The 14,890-nt window shown below is 28.4% G+C and overlaps 1 protein-coding gene across 1 annotated transcript; it reads left to right on the plus strand.

The window, feature by feature from the left end:
• Positions 1-10,191: 10,191 nt before the first annotated feature.
• LOC133283697 (FCS-Like Zinc finger 6-like) lies at positions 10,192-11,542 on the plus strand. Its single transcript, XM_061480602.1, has 2 exons — positions 10,192-10,893; positions 11,080-11,542. Exons 1-2 carry the CDS (start codon positions 10,577-10,579, stop codon positions 11,267-11,269), a joined length of 507 nt encoding a protein of 168 aa, XP_061336586.1. The 5' UTR covers positions 10,192-10,576; the 3' UTR covers positions 11,270-11,542.
• Positions 11,543-14,890: the final 3,348 nt, after the last annotated feature.

A 14,890-nucleotide genomic window follows, 5' to 3' on the forward strand; every position in this document is an offset into this window, starting at 1 on the left:
TTCATCAAAATTCTTTACAGATTTCAAATTACGGCGAAAGTTTTCGAAGGAAATATTTGCGTCATCAAAAAATTTTGACGGCAAAAAATTTCATCAAAATTCTTTACAGATTTCAAATTTTGGCGAAAGGTTTCGACGGAAACATTTTCGACATCAAAAAAGTTTGACGGCAAAAAAATTCGTCAAAATTCTTTACAAATTTCAAATTTCGGCGAAAGTTTTCGACGAAAAAATTTTCGTTTAATTTTTTGACAAAAAATAAAATTTTCGTCGAAATTTTTAGCGAAAGACATTTCCATTGAGAATTTTCAACTAAATATTTTCGTCATATTTTTTGGTAAAAAATTTCCCTCGAAATTTTCAACGAAACACATTTCTATAAAAATTTCCTTAACATTTTTTGACAAAAAAAAATATTTTGACAAAAAAAATATTCTGTCAAAATTCTTTAGAAAATCTAAATTTCGTCGAAAGTTTCAAACGAAATATTTCCTTTGAAAAAATTTTCGTCAGAACACATTCCCATCGAAAATTTGAACGAAAAACATTTCGTCAAATTTTTTGACAAAATTATTTTTTCGTTTAAAACATTTGATGGAAGAAATCATTTTCGTTAAAACTGTTGACGGAAACTAAATTTCAATAGAAAAATTTTTTTTGTTAAAATTTCGACGAAAAAATAATTTTGTGACGAAATTTTCGTCTTTTGCAACGTAAAAATTTCGACAAAATTTTGTGAGAAAACCAAGTCAAAAACGGATCAGGTCAGATTTGACCCAGTTCAGAAACCAAGTCAAGTCAGATCCAAACTGGTTCTGAACTAGTTCAACAAAATCCAATCCAAGTCAGACCTGACTTAGATCAAATTAAAGCGGGTCAGATCAATATACCTGTCCTATAAAAATCAAGTTGGGTCGAGTCGGACAAAAACTTGACCCGACCTGACCCATGCACAGCCCTATTAATATATAGTGGGTAGCAGTATGGGATAAGGAAAAGATCTCAATAATGAACCTCTATGGATATCCTATAGAAGGTTCCAAGTGTGGATTTTAAAAGTGGATCCAACTGATTAGGCATGTAGATGTAGGCAAACCAAAACACATATATAGAGCTTAAAATTAATTATATGATCAAATTTAAAATTAAATTTAAACCTATTTATTTAATACAATAAATAAACTTCATTAAATAATCAATGAATCAAATTTGAATAATTCACAAATATCTGAATTAAGTAATAAATAAAACTTCAAGCATTTGTGTGACCATGTCAAACCGTTTGGACAGAGTGGTTATTCAAAAGTGCTTCTACAGTTTACTGGATCAGTAGCTGTGGATGTGCATCACTCTAAACTTTATTCTGACAAGTTTAATAACATGAACTTTCAACAACAGAACATGAATCACATAAGATATGAAATCACTTTGTTAAGATCTTGGTGACCTCACCTCATACAACAGCCAACTCAGTTTTGTCGGTAATCAAGTTCTACTGTGGTGAACGTGTGGGTGTCGGTGAATTTTTTATTTTATTTTATTTTTTCAGCCCATACCGCCAATTATATTTTAACGATTTAATAATTATTTTTTAAACTATTTTAAGTAAAAGATATTTTCTTCTTTATTTTATAAATATATTTTATTAATTATATTTACAATTAAATTAACTATAAAATTAAAATCTATATAAATTTAAATTTAAAAATACACTCATATCAAAATTTAAATAATATAAAAGAGATAAATTTATATTAAATGTAAAACTATATTATTTTAGTCATTCAAATTTGAATACAACAGTATGAAATGCTAAAAAAAATTATTTATCTAATAACTAACAATGAATAATTAATATTGTGTACATAAATAAGTCTTGTGCGAACGAATCCTCACATATCTAATTTGTACGTTATCATGTTATATGATGAATCTCAGTCATTCAATAACATATCAATGGTCAAAATTTTATTGACGAAATTTATAAAATGAAAACGAGGAAATATTCAAATTAATTGTTGATTAATTGATGACTCTTGATCTGTCATTAAATTGTTTAGATTCGTATGATCTGGTCGTGTTTAAATTAAAGATGACAAAATTTAATCCCAATTTTTTTTTTAATAATATCCTTTTAAATAAAATAACAAATAATAAATTCTTGGCATTGGTCTTTAAGGTTTTTTTTTTATACATGGTCTTTAAGGCTTTAATACGTCGTTTACTTAATTTATATATTTTTCGAATTTAATTAAATTTTAAATAATTTCATATAATTTAAAAAAATTAACAGAAATTTTATTCTTATAATTATTTTCAAAATTTAACTAAGTTTTCAATTAGATGTTTACTAATTGTAAAATTATAACTAAGTTATTAAAATCTATAATAACAACATACAATAGTTTCTATAGTTATGAGCATTCTTTTATACTTTTAAAAATATTTAGGTTTAAAAATATAGTAAAAAAATTAAAAAATCATCATTACCTGATTTGTTATAGCAAAAAAGTTGAAAGGGATAAATAAAGTCCCGTTTAACTAATTTTACTGAAAAAAACCAAGTTGATAAAATTTTCACCTATATTGAAGTTTTTAATAAATGATAAAAATATTCACTATAAGTATTATTTAATAATAAATATTATTATTCATGGATATAATAGGAATAGAGGATTTATTATTTTTTATACAGAACTAACTGTTCAAGGATTATTAAGAAAATAATTAAAATTTTGCTTACATTTCATGTATATATCTGTAAGCAAATATTATTTCATTAAGAAAATGTAATCATAAAAAATAAATATTTTATATGCTTACCCAAAAAAAAAAAAATTAGATAGAACCTTTTATGAAAGTATTAAATATTTATTTATTAAAATAATTTTGAATAAATCCGATAAAAAAATTAAAATTATAACTTCGAATGATTTGTAGGTTGCCCCTTTATCCGTTGAATTTTTGGTTGGATGATTTTGAAGATTATATAAATTAAGGGATATATTTTTCTTATGTTGTAGGAAAAGAATTATCTTATGTTGTAGAAACAAAAGTATAAGTGGGACCCACATGTAAGAGGAGAGAGAGAAAAAGTGGTGGGACCCAACTCTTTTTTTGTGTGTGTAGAAGAGATGTTTATCTCATGTAAAATGAGATAAACATAACCCATAAATTAAATTGGAATCAAATTTTAATAAATTTTGTTAAAAAATGTAATCAAGTAAGAGTAGTCTCAATTTCAAATAATCAACACGGCGATTGCGTCATTCCCGTGGGCATCATTTTATAATGTCGCGTCAATCTCAGCTTTGAAGTTGTTAGGAAACATTAATTATAGCTCACAATATTTTGAAATATCGGTGCGAGCATCAATGTTTGTTAAAATTGAATTTTTACGTAAAAATATAGGAAAGTATTAATCTTATTTTATATGAGATAGTTATCTCATATTCTCTTATTTCGAAAATTTTATTCCTTCTTTATTTTTATTATTTTTTTCTTTTAATAGTGGGTCCCACATGATTTCTTTCTATAACATGAAATAACTACTTTCATGTAAAATGAGTGTAGTATTCCCCATAAATATATGGTGCAATCATAAATCGTAGAAATGACATGAACGTAAAGTTTTTAGTTCAAATCAAACTTATTAAATAATTATTAATTTGCAATAAATGATAGCCGTTGATTGGCGAAAATCAACGGTTAAGATGTGGTAGTAACATTGATAGTAACATTATTTGGTTGCCACAATATCCTATCCCATTAAACAATAATGGAGAATTATTTTTTTTAAACAATTTTGAGTTTTATAGAATCTCTTATTTTTTATAATATCAGGCTGATAAATTAACAAATAACAAAAGACATGTTTGATAATTTATTCATGAGGTAGGTTATACTTACAACCTTTTTTTTTTACAACCTCTTACAATCATATTTTAACACCGTTAATTTCGTCAATCAACGGTTATGATTTTTGCAAATTAAACTCATTAATTCGCAATAATTGATAACCGTTGATTGGTGGAAATCAACGGTGTTAAGATATAGTTGTAATAGGTTGTAAAAAAAAGGTTGTAAGTATAACATTCCTCTTTATTCATATACTAATGCTAATCAGAACCAATTTTATTTGAGTTGACCATAATAATCTTCCTCTAAATAAGTGTTTTGAAGTAGTTTTAACTCATAAATCTTCACTGAAGTAAGGTGAAGAGTATATCTACAAGATACTCTAACGCTCAAGTCAGATTTTATGTAATCAGATTTTTTCATGTAGAAAAAAATATGTACCTTATACTTAACACACACATATTATAGTGAGAGGATGACAGCTTTAGAAAATGCCTCTGCAAGTTGCCTACAAGTGGAAAGGCAACAATGTCTCTCAATTGATTCTTGTGTAGGTGACATTTGCAAAGGAGTTGCACAAGCAACATGGCAAAGGTTCAAGGCAGCCTTTGCTAACTTGGATATCATCTTTGAGTATACCTTTCTTATCGATGAAAGCTTTAAACGTGGGCTTTATATATTATTCCACATCTAATACCTATATAAAAAGGGTTCATCGGATGTCCAATCACCGAATACAAAATTTTGCCTTGTCATCCCTTCGTAACTATATTTTTTTGGTGAGTATATAGTTATAATATTAAAATTATTTTTTTCTTTCTCTTCTCGTCAGCCGACAAATTTATGAAATGTTTTTGAAGAAAGAGAAAAATAAAAATTTTTAATATTATAACAATGCACTCCGATGAATATTTTGTTATAAGATGATGATATGTCAAAATCTTATATTCAATAATCAACCCATATACAAATATTTTTATTCTTCTCCTGAGGTCTACTTGCTTTACTGCTGTGGATGGATTTATAACTATGAAAAGATATATTTTACAAAAAAAAATCCGTGAATTTACTTTAATTTAATTCACTCCATTAGAATTGAATATAAAATTGATGTTCAAAAGTTTTAAATAAGGGTGTGCACTTTAAAAATATATGAGTTTGAATTTCTCTTAACAGGGATAGGTAAGCAGCTTTTACATGTGAAATGTTATTAAGGCGTTTTTGGTGTGATGTATAAGGGTTAGTCATATAAGTTTATGATATATGTTATGACATTTTTAATTGTTTGGTGTGACCATTGTATAATATAAATTTATACAACAAAATCCTTTAATACATCAAAATGATGTATAGCTTAATCAGGCCTAAGGGAGTGAAATTATGTTTGACAATGGGTTGACGTATTAACATCACTGAGCAGTGCAATTCTCAACAATTAATATATTAAAATAAAAATTAAATTTTCAATATATTAACTTTTAAAATAGGGAAAACTTCATTTTTACCCATTAAGATTTTGTGATTTATCATTTGACCCCCGTGGTTTTAAAAATAATCACTTAGACCCATTGTGCTTAAATAATTTATCATTCAACTCCCCGTGGTTTCAAACTTTCAGTTAGACTTCTTGTGGTTAAAATTATTTTCACTTAGACCCCTTGTTACAAAAATAAAATTTTTAAAAAATAAAAATTTAAAATAAATTTCCTTCTTTTTATTTATATCCTCACCTAATGAATTTAAGGTTTAAAAAATAAAAAAAAATTCTAAAAAAATTCCCTTATTTTTTTCAAGAAAATAAATTCAAATCAAATATTTTTATTTTATCTATTTTTTACCAGGTGTCATTATAGAATTATCTAAAGAAAGTAAATATCTTTTTTTGATAATGCATATTAAATTTATCTTAAATAGATTTTTTTAATATCATCTTAAATAATTTTTTATTTTTAAAATTAAAATTTTTAAGATAATTTATAAATTAATTCCAAAATAAATTACTTAAAATATTTTTCAAACACTAAATGCATTACATGAGGATATAAAATAAAAAAGAGAGAAAATTTATTTTAAATTTTTATTTTTTAAACCACAAGGGGTCCAAGTGGAAAATTTTGAAACCACGAGGGGTCTAAGTGAAAATTTAAAATCATAGGGGATTAAATGATAAATTATTTTTAGCACAGTGAGTCTAAGTGATAAGTTTAAAATCACAGAGGTCAAACGATAAATTACAAAATCACAGTGGGTGAAAATGAAGTTTTTCCTTTAAAATATTAGAGATTTTTATTTATATAAAAATTAATATATTTTTTAGACACACTAATAAATGGATTTTTATAAAAATTAATATTATGAAATATTTGAAAAAGTTATATAAATTATTTATTAAAGGATATTTTTGTCAAACATATTTATTTTCATCCTTTTCAGCATTATACACTGCATTACCAAATATTAGATAATATTATCCTATACAATATCATGTCAAATGATGAATAATATTAAAATTTATTTAAGTCTTATATAATTAGAACTTATACTGTCGAATCTTATACTATCAAACCTTATCATATAATTTGTATCAAATATGCCCTAAGTGACTAACCCAAAACAATCATTTAATAAATTATGATACTGACACCATAATCAATAATCTTATAATAATATATTATTACAATCATTTTCATTATAAGAAATATAATATAGGTTAAATTAAATACAATGTCGACATAGTAATTTTTGCGGAATATAATTTATCAATACTATTAATTATTTTATGTATTTTGTTCAACATCTTTCTTCCTAATTCAAAATACATTTTTATATTTGGATTAAAAAAATCGTTTTGAATTTTCGGCAATAATTATTAGCCCCTTGGTCCCAATTATTGGGTGCTTTGCTTAAATGGTTAATTCCAATATAAAAGAGGAACAGAAAATGAAAAGTATAATGTTGAATTATTGTCAAGCCAAGCACCGCAGATATTATGATATATATGCAGTGTCGTCATGAGATGGACCCAGCAACATCATTCCCGTCAATTATAATTACACGTGTTCTTTTCTAATAGGTGATCGGTCCTTGTCACACAATTTTTATTCTTAATTTTTTGAATGGTTGCTTCAATTTATTCAAATAATGTATTTCTTTGTATTTTTTTACGGGGATACTAACAAAACAATATAATTCCCTGATGTCGTTCTCATTTCTTTCTATATTATCACCCTAATTAATTGAGCCTAAATAAGCACCAAACCATAAACGGCTCCTTAGAAGAAAAGGAACAGCTCTTGTAGACTTGACTTCAAAATCAACGCTTTCAAACAAACCCTACACGGTAGCTTTTGAATTATGATAGACTTGATTGTGGAATATCATGTTTCCTTTTAAACGGGCTGAGAATTGTTTTATGGTCCCTTTTTTTTATAGGAAAATTCTTTCTCCTACTATATTCTCAAGACGTGGTGGGTTAAAAAAAATGTTTACAAATAAATAAATAACTTATTACACATAATTCAATATCTCACTGGTAGAAAAAATAAATGAGAAATATTTCTCTCATGTTTTATATATATATATGAGCTAACATTTCTCGAGTCATTTGAGAGAAATTTATAGGAAGGATTTTTTTGATATCGGTGTCAAACTTTGAAATTTGACACTAAATTATAATCATTGATTTCTGTCAATTAACAATTATAATTCACATCAATCAAACTTATTAATTAACAATAAATAATAATTTTTTATTAAAGAAAATCAACGGTTAGAATTTAGTTTCAAATTTTAAAATTTGATATCGAAATCAAACGATCTTCTCTCTCGAAAATACGTAGTTAAAAAATACGGCTGTAGATAAGTTTCTCTCAAATGACTCGAAAAATGTTAGCTCATATATATATATATAAAACATGAGAGAAATATTTCTCATTTCTCTAATGAGTTTGATTTGAAAAATGATAACCGTTGATTGGCGAAAATCAACGGTTAAGATGTGGTAGTAACATTAGTAGTAATATTATTTGGTTGTCACAATATCCTATTCCTTGTTTAATAACATAAAAAGTTGTGAAAAATAAAATAAAATTAAAGAGCTATCAACACGCCACAATGTATAGTTTAAAATTGAAAAAAGTGTGACAGGGTTTGTATAAAATATAAAAGGACCAAGTGTCAAGCGATGTGGGGGGTAAAATGAGGGACAAGATGCACAAGTGCCAGGCATTGGGTAAACATAGTGATAGGTGTCAAATTGTAATTTGGTTGTGGTCATTGCGAAAGGGTCAAGCTGTGCTGTGATCTTGTGTGCCATTCGTTCAATCATTGCCCTGTTGCTGGGAGCTCCAATTTGTGTCCACGTTACTCGGTCATCACTCAGTTGGGTCCTACTCTTCCTGCCTTTACATTATCTTTTTTTTAACTTCATTATTTACATTACTCTTATTATAAAACTTGCGCTTGTAAGTATTTGAAGACAGTGATAAATTATCCAAAGGAGATATTACATTTCCAATGTAAAAGCCCTCTATTGATAAAATATACTTGAAATAGAATAAAAGGTTAAAAATAATTTGCTCATTGAAATTTTATTAAAAAAATAGGTTCAAACAGAACGTAAAGGCCTGTGAGATTATTTATTAGCCAGTAATTTATCCGGTATCTTCAAAACCACAGCTTGAATATGGCGTTTAATTTGAAGAAGGAAAGGAAGAAAATGACACATTATGTAAAATTCTTTAAAACTCTTGCTACCACGTCGTACGTGCTACGACGAATGGGGAGAAACCGCAACCACCATCAAAAGGTTACAATATTATATAATAATGTAACCTCAGTACAACATATTCTAATTATTATCTATTGGCTAATCCTTTGAAATTAAAATATTCCTAAAGTTTAATCCTCTATCTTTCTATCTCACCCTTGGATGTTAATTTTTTCTTATTATTTCCACCCCCCTTTTTAAGTAATTTTTCCCGTTTTTAAAACGCAATGCTGGCCGGCTAACAGGTAATTGGGCATTCATAATTAAAAATCGGAAAAATATCTATCTTTTTTAAAGATATAAATTTATATCCTTTTAGATCATAACCGTTGATTTTTATCTGTCAACGATTATAATTTATTGGGCCAAACTTAATGGGTCAAATTTATTATTAGTTAATTAAAAAATTTTAATTTAATAAATTATAATCATTGATAGACGAAAATCAACAGTTAAAATCTAAAATAAAATAAAATTATATCTTTTAAAAAAATAGATGTTATTCCCATTAAAAATATGGAATAACGATTTGACAAATGTCACTTAAATTTGGCTCGATAATAATAGTGCATCAAGAGGGAATAGTCAAAGAGTCAATTTGATTGGAATGCCAATACCTCGATTTCATAGAACAACTGCGGATGTCCAATCAAATTGATTTAACCTTCATTTTCATATTTATCAAAAATTGATTGATTTTTATGTATAGAAAGAAGCAAAATATAAGTGAGGTCCAACTACGCTACTACACTAGTGTCACCGGCAAATCTTACAAGATCTAGGTATAGAAGTGGATGAAATTGTAAATTAAGCTTCTTTCAATGTTTTGGCACCCACCCCTAGATACTCACCCATCCATGTAGTATGAAATAATTTAACAATAATAATAATAAGGGAGAACTAAATTAAAGTAAAACAATATAGATCACATATATATACTGTCACGTATTTTAATATTAAAATATTAGAGCTAATTAAAAGAATTGATTCAAGTGATATATATTTGATTTTGTTTTAAAAAAATTACTTGAGAGAGCTAGTCTCACCATGATATAAATATTCTCGACTCGAACAAGGTGATTTCCCATAAAGAATAGTCGCGGTTTATAAAATAAGAGATATGTTATTCTACCTACTTTTTTTTATCTACTTTTGCCTACGACTTTAAAATATCATTAGATCATAATTTCAACTAATCTTTATTTTTTTTTCTTTTCTTGAGATTCTGATCTAACGGTGTTGGAGAATAATAGACAAAGATATACAGAAAAATGATAAGTAGAATAACCTATCACATAAAACAAACATAAAAATGCTAGAAATAAAGATAACATCTTTTATTATATTTTTATCTATCAATTAACAATCTTTACCTAATTTTTAATTCTATATTAGTCAGAGTTTAAGACTATTTTTTTTTTCCTTCAAGGAAGGTGTCAATATTAGATTATTACTCTGTTAGCACTAATAATAGCAAGACTACAAACTAGTATATTCTTAATATCCTATATATCACTGGGCACACATACACACATTTTTGTTGGTACAGTGGGGAAGCAAGTAAAATGCTATAAAGCCTGAAACATCTCGTTTTCTCTCTCTATTTTTTTTGGAGTATAGAGAAAGAAAATGCGTGACGTGGGCAAGATGAACTTGATTCCCGCAAGCAACGGCTCAGATTCGCTTTGAGGGTCGACACGTACCGTTTATCTGTCACGCCTAGTTCCCACCTTTCCTTCTCAGTCACACACACACACACACACAAACACACACACACACACACACACTCGCCCTGTGTTTGTGTGAACTCATCTCACAAGCTAAGTCACAACTTGTCTTACACAGTTTCTCTCAATTTGGATTTTGGAGTTGTGTTGCTATCTATTATACACCTCTATGAACTGTTTTTGACACACAACACAACACAACACAACACAAAAGAGGAACAAGATGTTGCTTGGAAAGCGTCCTCGACCACCGGTTATGAGAAGAACAACGAGCATGAGTGGAGGTATGGCGGTGGACATGCAAGGAATCAACAACTTGGAAGCTGAGGAGGAAGATGGAATCAAAGATCCACCACATCATGCGGTGGCGATGGGACCACACCATGGATTGGTCCCTGATCAGACCAAAACCTCAAATAATCAGAACCAAACAAGCAATTGCAACAACACTTCCCATGTTGTACACACTGCTCACTTTCTCAGAACTTGTGGTCTCTGTAAGTGTCGTTTGGCACCTAGTCGTGACATCTATATGTATAGGTATGTATCTTATTATAACCTTTTGTGTTCCTTATTTAATATATATTTACAATTAATTATCTCTTCATTCTCTATTACTTTCATCGTGATATATTATTATTATTATTAATATTCTAGTGCTTTCAATTCGTTCAATATTTATATATCAATCTTTTTTATTGAAACAAAATCATTAATTAATTTCAGGGGGGATACAGCATTTTGCAGTTCGGAGTGTAGGGAGCAGCAGATGAAACAAGACCAGAGAAAAGAAAAAGGGAAGGTGCTGTCCTCCAATAAAGAAGACCACCGTGCATCACCACCCACCGTGGCGGCCACGGCCACGGCCACCGTCAAGGCTTCTGCTAAAAGTGAAACGGCTGCGGCTTGTACTTGAATGGTTGCACACTTAATTGAAACTGAATATTTGAAGAGAAAATCAATTAAGAAAGGAAAAGGTCATATGCTAACTCATCCCTCTCATGTTTACACTTATGGACAAATGCAACCCCATATGGTTCTTTCACACCTGCGATAGTGATTCTTATTTAACATAATTCCGCTAGAAGATTGTGCACAAAAGGTGTGGTTTCTGTATTACGTATGTGAACTTTATTAGTCCTTGAATCTAAAATTTCCCATGTATCTATCTATTATATGTTGTCTTACACATACCCTTTATTTTATCTTTAATTTCTCTTTACCTGTTAAAACTAAAACAAGAATTAATATATGTAATTTCTGCTTTGTGATATATATTTGCAAATGGAAAGGGTAGAATATATTGTTATATAATATTGTTGAATACAGAAAAGTATAGGTATGATAACGTATTAAATCGCTTATGTTTATATGTAGCTAGCCTATCTTCACAAGCAATGATGGTATTTGTATAGATTAATACTTATGGAAGAAAATTTATTATTATTTTATTCTCCCATTTCATTCAAACTCAATATCATATTACAATTAATAATAGACTAAATCAAAACCCAGCTTCTTCTGTCAATAACAGCGCTGCTAATGCTTTGTTCTTTGGGTTTCAGTAGTGAAAATTTGATAACTTGTCAGCACCCTGGTCCCTGGATGCTGATCGATGGAAGCAAACCTTTCCACCGAAACAATAATTAGTTATATTTAGCGCCCTTTTAATACAATAGGAAATCCTTTATTCGTAAAGCATGTGATTATCATTACAGTTGCAAAAACTATAATACTGCTTTTGCTTCGCCTTCCACTAAAATTTTCACTTCGTTAATATATATATATATATATATATATATATATATGATTAATAAGTTTGATTTCCAATAAATAATAATCGTTCATAGACAGAAATCAATGGTTAAAATTTGGTGTCAAGCTTCAAAGTTTCTTACCGGTGTCAAATGATCATTTCCCATATATATATATATATATATATATATGAATAAAGGATTTCTCCAGTCACTGGAGATAAAGTTATCTTCAATGAGTCAAAAATGACGTCGTTTTAGGACAAAAATTAAGGTATTTTTGTAATTATAATATATTGCAGGGTTATATTAGTTTTCACCGTTATAATTTTTTAATCTTATAACCCAAAACGACGTCATTTTGAGCTCATTGAAAATAACTTTATCTCCCGTGACTAGAGAAATATTTTTTCACATATATATATATATATATATATATATATATATACAATAGAGAGAGAAATCATACTCTCGTGATGAATTTATATCGAAAATATGTCTTTGTTTTTTTTTTTAATTCGTGGGCCCCAATTTGTTTGTATTCCAACATGAGAGAAGTAATCTCCATATATGGTTTATTGTTTTTCATGTTATAAGAGAGAAATTTATTTCCTACACACATAAAAAAGTGTGTGGGACCCAAATTTTCTTTGTCTCTCTTTTCTTCACTTGATCTCATATGCGTCTTGCACACCTTTATGTGTGTATGAGATAAAATTATTTCCTATAGTATGAGAAACATTAATCTTATATATATATATATATATATATATATATATATATAGTTGTTGTAAGTACAACAATGATATGTGTATGATTATGATTTTTCACATTAAATATTTTAACTTATATATATGAAAAAATTTCATTACTGCAAGTAAAGCGACCATAGAAAATTGAACCTATATATATATATATGGATTTGATTTTTCTCATGTTATATGAGATAATTTGTCTCATGCAACACACAAAAAATGGGTAGGATCCACTTTAAAGAAGAGATAGAAAGAAAAAAGATGGGTCCCACCCACTTTTTTGTCTGTTGCATGAGACAAATTGTCTCATGTAATATAAGAAATACATTTTCCTATATATATATATTATATATATATATATAGGGTAATGATTTCTCCAGTCACCGGAGATAAAGTTATCTCCAGTGAGCTCAAAACGACGTCGTTTTGAGGCGAAAATCAATGTGTTTTTGTAATAGAATATATTGCAGGTTATATTAGTCTTTGTCATTATAATATTTTAATCTTTGTCATTATAATATTTTAATCTTTGTCATTATAATATTTTAATCTTATAACCCAAAACGACGTCGTTTTGAGCTCACTGGATATAACTTTATCTCTCCGGTGACTGGAGAAATACTTTTCTTATATATATATAAGGAAGTTATTGTCTCATTTTACATGAAATAACTATCTCATGTTGTTCTCACATCAAAAATTGTGTCACTATTTTTCTTTTTTTAATAGGTGATGGACCCCACCACATCACGTGTCTATGATAGGAGATAACTATCTCCTATGACATGAGAAAATAGAATCCCATATATATATATATATATATATATATATATATAAATAGAATCCCATAGGCAGTTGACGAAATTAAAAGCAACCAAACTGGATACCAAAAAAATAAAAAAAGCAACCAAACTAAAACAAATGTTGGACCCACATTAAAATTGAAAAGCCTTGGAAATAAGCTATCAAACAAAAAAGAAAGGAAAAAGAATCTGCATCGTAATTTATTTACGGGAAAAATATATATTATGTTGTGGGAGAATTCTAATATCATGATATAGATACATCAGGGACAGTGGCCAAAGTGCTATTGTTGGCAAGAAAAACACCAAAATGTCACGCCAACAGTAAATTTTGTCAAAATGTCTCGTGACATATTTCGCTACACTGTGTAGTGAAATATGTGTGCAAATAATTCGCTACACAGTGTAGCAAAATATGCTGCGTCAGAATGCACAGAACCAAAAATGCCATGTGTCTAACAGGGAGATTTTCGCTACACAGTGTAGCGAAATATGCCACGTGACATTGTGACAAAATTTACTGTTGGCGTGGCATTTTGATGCTTTTTTTTGTCTAACAGTGACATTTTGACCACTGTTTCGATACATCAAGTGTAGATCCAACTATTTAAAATAAAATAAAATGAATAGCACGTCTTTTTATGATATGTGTATAAAGAGTTTGTTTTCTCATCTAACGTAAGAAAAAACAAACCCCTTTATTTATTCCACTGTACTTTATCGCCCTATCTTTTGAGTGGTTGATGTGAGGGACACGGAAGCGTGCACATTCCCTTCCCTTTTGTTTTTTCCTCGGAAAAATAATTAAAAATTTAAATTAACGAAAGAAATATTATGAATGAACGAAGGAGATTGATCGCACATGCACAATTGCACATCAACTCATCACCCTTATTAAAGATTCATGCCGGGACTTTGCTAGGTGATGTCAAGTAGCACTCTCTTTACCCTCGGTCTTGAAATGCTTTTTTCTAACGTCGTTTTTTTTTTCCGTGGTCATTTACGTTTTGAAATCTCAATAAATGGATTAAATAGAAATCCCGAATAACAAGTGGACTTAACATTACAATACATGGTAATCTAATATTTTAAATCATTGAGTTTATGGGTTCGTTACTTTTTTATTCTTAACTATAATGTGAGAATTAAATATTTATCACTTATACTTAAATTTTCAGTGTATGTTAATGTTATGGTACAATGAGCCGCCATGCGGTCCATCTCA

This window comes from Gastrolobium bilobum, unplaced genomic scaffold, assembly GCF_033153095.1.
Source record: "Gastrolobium bilobum isolate Gb01-03AN ecotype WA unplaced genomic scaffold, APGP_CSIRO_Gbil_v1 utg7888, whole genome shotgun sequence".
Classification (NCBI taxonomy): domain Eukaryota; kingdom Viridiplantae; phylum Streptophyta; class Magnoliopsida; order Fabales; family Fabaceae; genus Gastrolobium; species Gastrolobium bilobum.

Bases quoted from the DNA above. Each gene is read 5' to 3' on its own strand.
- LOC133283697 (XM_061480602.1), top strand. From the start codon at position 10,577: ATGTTGCTTGGAAAGCGTCCTCGACCACCGGTTATGAGAAGAACAACG. The intron at 10,894-11,079 runs GTATGTATCTTA...AATTAATTTCAG, and splicing joins CGTGACATCTATATGTATAG to GGGGGATACAGCATTTTGCA.